The following is a 9,864-nucleotide window of genomic DNA, read 5'->3' as shown; positions in this document are numbered from 1 at the left end:
CACACAAAATTCCTACTGTTTTTCACAGGAAATCAGAAATAAATCTCACATATGCTTTTAAAGGGACTCGCTCAGCATAGAATGCTTGTTCAAACTAATTCCAGCTGCTTGGTGCTTCACGACGGGGCCAATCATTTAAATTCACCACCTTTCCACCTGCGTGTGGTGCCTCTATCTTCATATCTCCCTTTTTTTTATGGACAGCTCTGGCTTCATAGAATCAGAGAAGGGAGGAGATAGATGGAAGTCAAGCAGGGTAAAAGCTATATGATAAGACAAGGACTTTTGACCTGTATTGATTAAACTCATACACGTCTTTTGTATGCTTGTAATGTGCATTTGACTTTGTAGCCTAAATGAATAAAAAAAGATCCAAACACAATATAGCTTATAAAAGCAGACATTTATTAATCTTTGGGAACACGTTTTAAATGGGTTGTCCAACATCTCTCTCTTCCACCTGATCTGACATAAAGAGGGTAGGACAGTTGGTAAATCAATTATCTTGTACTTAGCTAATGATTGAGACAAGTTTAGCCGGATTTCTACATGACCGATGTCAGATCAGGAGGAAGAAATAGGCACCAGATTACACAATTAGGATGTAATTGTACTGTATATACAAGCATAAATTATTGTATGCAAATGGTTGATATACACAGAATGGATACTTCATTAGATATCTGCCCTTTCCTAACTGGAGCTTCCCCCTACAGAAATTAGACACTAGATACTTTAGCTATGAATTCACATAAGAATGGAAAAATAGATGATCTGAGTAATTTTCAGGTATTTCCTGATGAAGGGGGCATGAGACCCCTGAAACGCGTTGAATAAAACCACTGTGAATCAACTATACTCTCCTGAAATTCATCTTAGCGGCAGTGCAGAATTTTAACTACAAATCTCCCTTTGAAGACATTATTTTCTCTGGTCGGTGAAGACCTGTGGATCTGCAGCAGCCTCTATCGATATGCTCTAATCTCATCCTAACCAGGTGAGCAAATTTGGTGTATATTCTCCTCTGTGTAACGTGGATAAGACCCTATTGTGCTCTTTGTCTCCCCATTGTTTGCAATAATTTTCGAACAAGGCATGGTCACTAGTGCTAGATTAGCTTGGGTTGGTATTCAAAGTGGTCAGCCTTGTAGGGTTTACTTGTACAACTGTATTGAGAGTATTCTAAGAATGGTGTGACTGAGGAATGACATCCAGTGAAAGATTATCAGGTGGAAGTGAAGAATTGTTCTGATGAACAGATGGTGCAGTCATGCAAACCACAGCCTAATACAACACTGCTTCTCTAAGTTTTCTAAACACACATCTAGTTGTTCCTTAGCCTGGATGGACTATAAGTTAGACAGAAAGGAAAGACTCAAGTGAGAAGTGATCTTGAAGCCCAATTCTTGAGCCAATTTCAAGAAACTATTTTGTCCTCATAGCCCAATGTTCCTGCAGAAAGATTTTAACCCCTAGCGACATCTATGCCATGAAGAATTGCTGCAGGTTGTAAGGGAACAAGGCAATCCAATGCACTTTATTTGGATCCTACGAAAACTTTGAAAACTTTTCCACACTCTGATTAAATTTCTCTTGACCGTCTTATCAGCGCTTTCTGTAGAAGGTCACTGTTATCCCAGTCACTGCTGTACAGGCATTGAATGTTACCTCAGTTCATTTTTGACTGGTGCGAGAAACAATGGCTGCCCAATTTGTGATTTGCACAAAAGAAAGGAAGCATGCAGTTATTTGGCGGTTTTTGTGGTCCGAGGGTACTGACATTTATCAAAGACTTTGTGTACATTATGGGGAGTTTTTTCCGTGAACAAGTGTGTATGAATGGATAGTGACATTCAAGGAAGGTCGCACAAGTGTTAGCCATGAATTGAAGCCAAACACTTGTCCACATCTACACGTGATGAAATAGAGTATGCACACGAACCAATTTTATTGGATAGCTTAATGACAGTGGATTACAGTGGCATGCAAAAGTATCCCCCTCCCCTTGACTTTTTACCTATTTTGTTACATTACAACTAGTGATGAGCGAATATACTCGTTACTCGAGATTCCCCGAGCACGCTCAGGTGTCCTCCGGGTATTTTTTAGTGCTCGGAAATTTAGTTTTCCTCACCGTAGCTGAATGATTTACATCTCTTAGCCAGCTTGATTACATGTGGGGATTCCCTAGCAACCAGGCAACCCCCACATGTACTTATGCTGGCTAACAGATGTAAATCATTCAGCTGCTAAAAATACTCAGAGGACACCCGAGCATGCTCGGGAAATCTCGAGTAACGAGTATATTCGCTCATCAGTAATTACAACCTGTGTTTAAATATTTTTGTAATTCGATTTGTGTGCGAAACATCAGCACTAAATAGTCTAAGTTGGTGAAGTGAAGGGAGAAAAATACAAGCATAAATTACATTTATGGGACTGAATAACTAAAAATTGGCATGTGCATATGTATTCACCTCTATTGCTATGAAGCCCCTAAAAATTTCTGGTGCAAGCAATTACCTCCATAAGTCATATGAGTAGGAAGTCCCCCTGTGTACAATCTACTGTATTTTTCAGACTATAAGATGCACTTTTCCCCCAAAAACAATTGTTAGGAAAATGGGGGGTGCATCTTATAATTCGAATGCAGGCTTACTGGTTGGTTGCGGCAGTGGTGTGGCAGTGGCAGAGGCGCGGTGATGCTGAGGGGTGGTGGGCAGTATGGTGTGGACCTGAGCAAGGTCCTTTCCACAGGTGAGGTGACACCGCGGCCCGGTATCCAAGACGAGCAACAGAGCCGGGTGAATCACGGATTTCTCGGTGGCGGCGGCCATCTTCCTGAGGCCGAGGCGCAGATTGAGTTCTCTGCTTCCCGGGGCTTCAGGAAAATGGCCGCGGGAGGTCACGCGTGCGCAGATTGGGATCGCAGATTGAGATCTTGGCTTCAGGAAAATGGTCGCCGTGATCTCCATCTGCGGTCAGACATGAAAATTGCTGTTCACCAAAGGAAACCATCTAACTTGAAGGAGTTGGAACAGTTTTTCCCTGAGGAATGGGCAAAAATCCCAGTGGCAAGATGTGCAAAGCTTATGGAGACTTATCCAAAGCGACATAAAGATGTAATTGCCGTGAAAAGGAGGCTCTACAAAGTACTCACTTTAGGGGGCTGAATAGTTATGCACACTGAAGTTTTTAGTTATTTTGTCCTATTGTTGTTTGCTTCCCAATAAAAATAAATCCAAAGGTTCACAGTTGTAGGCATGTTCTTTACATGAACTGATGCAAACCCTCAAATAAAACATTCAAATTCCAGGTTGTGCATTAGCAAAATACAAAAAATGTCGGGGGTGGAGAGGGGTGTGTGAGTACTTTCGCAAGCCACTGTATGTGGCAAGCCATATGATGGAGAGGTAAAAAGAGTAGCGCATTTGTGGCTCGCAGATCAGAGAAAACAATTTTGAATGAGGGAATATGAAACCATGGTGACAAGTGGACAAAGTGTATTGAAAACAACGCAGATTATTTTGAAAAATTACGTATTTGTTCTGAAAGTTGTTTAAAAAAAAAATTCTACAGCCAAAGTGCGTATTAATTTTGACTCACCCTTGTATTTGTTTTTCTATAATAGATGTTTATTGGCAATTGCATACATTTATTAATCAACACTTAGTGCTGTAAATGCTCTTCTGTTTGATTCTTTTGCATGACATGCTGTGGAGTCAGTAAGCCAAACACCTCTGACTCCTACTCCTCAATTTCCCTGACTGACTGCAACTCCTGACGCCACAGCACTGGACTCACTACTGAGCATGTGCATAAAGTGTAGAACAGATCCATCTCAAATAAAAAGCCTAGATCCTTAGGTCAGGAACAGAACAGATAATTATAAGAGACGTCATAACTTTCCCCTTTCTTATGAAAAGAATTTACAGCTCATACTGCAGTGAACTACTGTACCCAATTTATTATATATTTTAGGAGTCTGAGTCTGTCCATTTTACACCGACTTCAAAATGAACACTAACTCCATCTCCACAGCCTGATATGACTTGATCTATTTTTTATTTCTTTCTAGAATTTGTCAATAAACTGATTTAAGAGAAAAAGAAAATTGAGTTTTATCTTTGTGAATTCTCTGATGTTTAAGAAAATTTGATTTGTTTGCAAAACACTTTCCACATACAGAACATGAAAATGGCTTCTCCCCTGTATGAGCTCTTTCATGTTGAATTAGATAGGAGTTTTGGCGAAAACACTTTCCACACACAGAACATGAAAATGGTTTCTCCCCTGTGTGAATTCTCTGATGTCTAACAAGATCTGCATTTTGGTTAAACCATTTCCCACATTCCAAACATAAAAATGGCTTCTCACCTGTGTGACTTCTCTGATGAATAACAAGTTTTGATCTATTGTTATAATGTTTCCCACATTCTGCACATGAAAATGGCTTCTCCCCTGTGTGAATTGTCTGATGTCTAACAAACGTTGATCTCTGGTTAAAACATTCTCCACATACTGAACATGAAAATGGTTTCTCTCCCGTATGACTTCTCTGATGTTTAACAAGATCAGATTTCTGAAACCAACATTTCCCACATTCTAAACATGAAAATGGCTTCTCCCCTGTGTGAATTCTCTGATGTCTAATAAGAATTGACTTGCGATTAAAACACTTTCCACATTCAGAACATGAAAATGGTTTCTCCCCTGTGTGAGTTTTCTGATGTGTAACAAGAATTGATTTATGGTTAAAACATTTTCCACATTCAGAGCATGAAAATGGCTTTTCTCCTGTGTGAATTCTCTGATGTCTAACAAGATCGGATTTCTGAGAACAACATTTCCCACATTCGGAACACGAATAGGGCTTCTCCCCTGTGTGAGTTCTCAGATGTTTAACAAGATCAGATTTCCGAGAAAAACATTTCCCACATTCGGAACATGAAAATGGCTTCTCCCCAGTGTTTTCTCTTTGATGTTCAACATTCATGCTATTATTTTTATCTTGCTGTGACGAATCAGTAGATAGACCCTGTTGAGAAGGATCAGGTGACATAACTGTGCTGTGAAGAATTGGATCTGTATCTGGGACAATAGTAATGGAATATTCTTCATATGCATCTGGTGAGATATCTTGATCTTCTTCTTTAAAATCTGAAATTATAACGTGTCCCTCAGAATTCTTGGTATAGTCGTCTGTCAAGATTAAAAACAATTTTGTTATTTTTTTAATAACAGTGCTTTCACATCATATCAATTATTTATTTAAAGGGAACCTGTCACCCCGTTTTTTGAGATTGAGCTATAAATACTGTTAAATAGGGCCTGCGCTGTGTGTTACTATAGTGTAATAATAATAATAATAATAATAATTTTTATTTATATAGCGCCAACATATTCCGCAGCGCTTTACAAATTATAGAGGGGACTTGTACATACAATAGACATTACAGCATAACAGAAATACAGTTCAAATGTAGTGTATGTAGTGTACCCTGATTCCCCATGTATGCTGAGAAATACACTACCAAAGTCGCCGTTTTCGCCTGTCAATCAGGCTGGTCTGGTCAGGTGGGCGTGTTCACAGCGCTCTTTTCTTCCCCAGCTTTCCGTTGGTGGCGTAGTGGTGTGCGCATGTCCAGAGTTCCGACTTCCCTGCGCCCACGTGAAGACACAGCGCGCGATCTGCGCTGTAATCCCTTGCATCGGTGGGGGCGGCCATCTTCCTGGGGCCGCGCGTGCGCAGATGGAGTACTCTGCTGCACGGGGCTTCAGGAAAATGGCCGCGGGCAGCCGCGCGTGCGCATTAGAGATCGCGGCGGCCATTTTCCCAAAGCCGAGATGCAAACTCGGCTTTGGGAAAATGGCCGCCGCGATCTCTAATGCGCACGCGCGGCTGCCCGCGGCCATTTTCCTGAAGCCCCGTGCAGCAGAGTACTCCATCTGCGCACGCGCGGCCCCAGGAAGATGGCCGCCCCCACCGATGCAAGGGATTACAGCGCAGATCGCGCGCTGTGTCTTCACGTGGGCGCAGGGAAGTCGGAACTCTGGACATGCGCACACCACTACGCCACCAACGGAAAGCTGGGGAAGAAAAGAGCGCTGTGAACACGCCCACCTGACCAGACCAGCCTGATTGACAGGCGAAAACGGCGACTTTGGTAAGTTATTTCTCAGCATCCATGGGGAATCAGGGTACACTACATACACTATAGTAACACACAGCGCAGGCCCTATTTAACAGTATTTATAGCTCAATCTGAAAAAACGGGGTGACAGGTTCCCTTTAATTACATTTCTATATAAAAATGCCTGTACAAATTGCAGCCTAATTCAATGTACAACTGACTAATCTCCTACTTACACATCCCCCTGCCAGACTTCTGTCTACACATCTGGTTCAATCTTTGACCACGCTTAGGGTGACACACAAAGCTGACTACAATTTGCCTTATCTTACTGGTAAGCATAATTAACAAAATTCAGATATTGGGACACCGTTACAGTCACAGATCTGTATTCTTAGAGTACCGTCACACTAAGCGACGCTGCAGCGATACCGACAACGATCCGGATCGCTGCAGCGTCGCTGTTTGGTCGCTGGAGAGCTGTCACACAGACAGCTCTCCAGTGACCAACGATCCCGAGGTCCCCGGTAACCAGGGTAAACATCGGGTTACTAAGCGCAGGGCCGCGCTTAGTAACCCGATGTTTACCCTGGTTACCATCCTAAAAGTAAAAAAACAAACGCTACATACTTACCTACCGCTGTCTGTCCTCGGCGCTCTGCTTCTCTGGTCTGGCTGTGAGCGCCAGGCAGCCGGAAAGCAGAGCGGTGACGTCACCGCTCTGCTTTCCGGCCGCTGTGCTTACAGCCAGACCAGAGAAGCAGAGCGCCGAGGACAGACAGCGGTAGGTAAGTATGTAGCGGTTGTTTTTTTTACTTTAACGATGGTAACCAGGGTAAACATCGGGTTACTAAGCGCGGCCCTGCGCTTAGTAACCCGATGTTTACCCTGGTTACCGGGGACCTCGGGATCGTTGGTCACTGGAGAGCTGTCTGTGTGACAGCTCTCCAGCGACCAAACAGCGACGCTGCAGCGATCCGGATCGTTGTCGGTATCGCTGCAGCGTCGCTTAGTGTGACGGTACTCTAAGAATACAGATCTGTGACTGTAACGGTGTCCCAATATCTGAATTTTGTTAATTATGCTTACATAACCCGATGTTTACCCTGGTTACCAGCGAAGACATCGCTGAATCGGTGTCACACACGCCGATTCAGCGATGTCTACGGGGAGTCCAGCGACGAAACAAAGTTCTGGACTTTCTTCCCCGACCAGCGACAGCACAGCAGGGGCCTGATCGCTGCTGCCTGTCACACTGGACGATATCGCTAGCGAGGACGCTGCAACGTCACAGATCGCTAGCGATATCGTCTAGTGTGATGGTACCTTTAGAGCAGTGACTGAATCAGAACTGTTCTCGTGACTGAAACCAGAACACTGCTAGGGGGAATTAAGTTAATTTTCTCCCCACAACATTCAGCTATGTGCAGGCGCTATTAACTCACAAATTAAGCCCATATCTGCAGGTTAGTCAAGTTTTTGCTGGTAACAGTATCCCTTTAAAGCAGTTAAAACAGGCTATCTTCCCTGCCTCAGTTTTCCATGGGCATAATCCCCATTAGGTTTCATTCAGATGTCAGTTTTTCTCATAGAAGTTGTATCAGTGCCCTTTTCAGATAGAACTCATATCTTAATTAGTCTATGGGGTAGTATACATGTCTGATTTTTTCTGAGTGGTCTGCACATTAGCATGGAGACTTGTCCAATATTATACCAAGTGTCGGATCAAACTCGCCAATGCATGTCTATGGATCCATGAAAAAAAAAAAATCAGAAAGCATTTGGATGCCATCTGTATGCTGCTCATTTCTCACATAACTAGTTGATAAGAGAAGCTTGAGAAAACTCCATTTTTTTCCCAAATGATGAAATCCTGACCAAACACTCATGTTACACATTGACCAAACCATAATCAAAACAATAATGGAAATTAGTCCATTTTTTGAGTAGAGAAAAATCAAAGACGGGCGAAGGAGCACTAAGTCTTTAAAGTTCAATTCGGAATTTGACATTTCTACTGTTAGTGAGCTGTCTTTACCCCTTTACGAGGCAGCCCATTTTCATTTATGCGGTTCGTTTTTTAACTCCCCTTCTTCCCAGAGCCCAAACTTTTTATTTTTCAATCAACAGGGGCTTGTTTTTTGTGGGATGAGTTGTACTTTTGAGCAACACAATTACTTTTACCATATAGTGTACAGAAAATTGGGGGGAAAATTCCAAGTGCGGTGAAATTGCAAAAAAAATGCAATTCCACAACTGTTTTTTCTTTTACAATGTTCACCAAATGCTAAAACTGACCTGCCATTATGATTCTCCAGGTTATTACAAGTTTGTAGATACCAAATATGTCTAGGTTCTTTTTTATTTAAGGGGTGAAAAAAAATCCAAAGTTTGTTACAAAAATGTGTCATTTTCCAAGACCCGTAGCGTCTCCATTTTTCATGATCTGGGGTTGGGTGAGCTTATTTTTTGCACACCGACCTGACGTTTTTATTAATGCCATTTTGGTTTAGATACAATGTTTTTATCTCCCGTTATTGCATTTTAATGCAATGTTGCAGTGAGCAAAAACACGTAATTCTGGAGTTTTTACTTTTTTCTCTCATTTTGCCATTTACCGATCAAATTAATCCTTTTAAAATATTGACAGATTTTGAAAGCGGCGATACCAAATATGTGTATTGCTTTATTTTGAATGGGGTGAATGGGTTGCAACTTAAACTTTTAATTTTTTTTAGATTTTTAAAAACATTTTCTTTACTTTTCACTTGCTTCAATAGGCTCCATGAGAAACTAGAAGTTGCACTCATCCAGCCTTTCAGCCCTGCTCTGTGTAGCAGAAATGCTCACTTGCCGGGCGGCGCTCATAGCAATCCAGCAAAGACAACCACCTGTAGACCCCGGTTTGTCATGCCAACCCAGAGGTGACCTATGGTCATGCGACACCGGCACCGATGGGCGGGATTAGTGACGCGCTTCCGGCGCGATTGTGTTAAATGCTGCTGTCAGAGATTGACAGTGGCATTTAACAGGTTAACAGCCGCGGGTAGATCGCGATTTCACCCGCAGCTGTTGGGGGAAGATGTCGGCTATTCAAATCAGCTGGCATGGGCTGGAAAAAATGTAAGCTCAGCGCAGGAACCCACATCATACACGGAGACCCGACACGCACCGTACATGTACGGCGCATGTCGTGAAAGGCTCAAGGAAATACTTAAAGAAAATCTTTAACTTTTGAATACTTCTCCAAAGCTTTTTCTTCCAATAAAAAGAAGGACTAATTGACTATTTATACATCTATCTAGCTATCTATCTGTGCAACATGTGCCCATCACTTGAATCCTCAACAAGGATATAGGTCCTAACTGTTCTCCTGCACTTTTTATTTGCAGACAAGAATGTGAAAGCGGAGGCCTTATCTTATTGACTTCTGGGTGTGTGTTCTTACCAGAGCCCAGGATCCTGTTCCTGCCTTTTAACATTTCTACATTGATCCATATCATTAACATAAAGACTGTGATGTTGCATAAACTCCAAAAACTATTGGATTTTTGGCTGCTCTCTTACAGTCAAATTGCTGCTCCAAAATTGTTGCACAACAGCACATCACATGCAAGTTGCACAAAAAGGTTTTTTTTGCATTGGATGGATTACTGTCTGTCTCCGACATGATGCACCATTCAATCAATGTTTTGACTTGTGGTCTGTGAATTACTTCAGAGGAGTTTAG

The 9,864-nt window shown here is 42.2% G+C and overlaps 1 protein-coding gene across 2 annotated transcripts in view; it reads right to left on the bottom strand.

Annotated features, from left to right (window-relative positions):
- Positions 1-385: 385 nt before the first annotated feature.
- LOC138664150 (oocyte zinc finger protein XlCOF22-like) overlaps positions 386-9,864 on the bottom strand; it is a 121,573-nt gene continuing 112,094 nt past the window's right edge. Inside the window, exon 7 of one of the 2 annotated variants that reach the window (XM_069750595.1) lies at positions 386-5,202. In XM_069750595.1, coding sequence (XP_069606696.1) covers positions 4,085-5,202 — 1,118 coding nt within the window. In that variant the 3' untranslated portion in view covers positions 386-4,084. The remainder of the gene's footprint in view (positions 5,203-9,864) is intronic. The other variant, XM_069750594.1, reaches the window with a different exon arrangement.

Source organism: Ranitomeya imitator, chromosome 2, assembly GCF_032444005.1.
Source record: "Ranitomeya imitator isolate aRanImi1 chromosome 2, aRanImi1.pri, whole genome shotgun sequence".
Taxonomy (NCBI): Eukaryota; Metazoa; Chordata; class Amphibia; order Anura; family Dendrobatidae; genus Ranitomeya; species Ranitomeya imitator.
The sequence above is the reverse complement of the archived record's forward strand: the minus strand, read 5'-3'. Positions and strand labels throughout refer to the sequence as shown.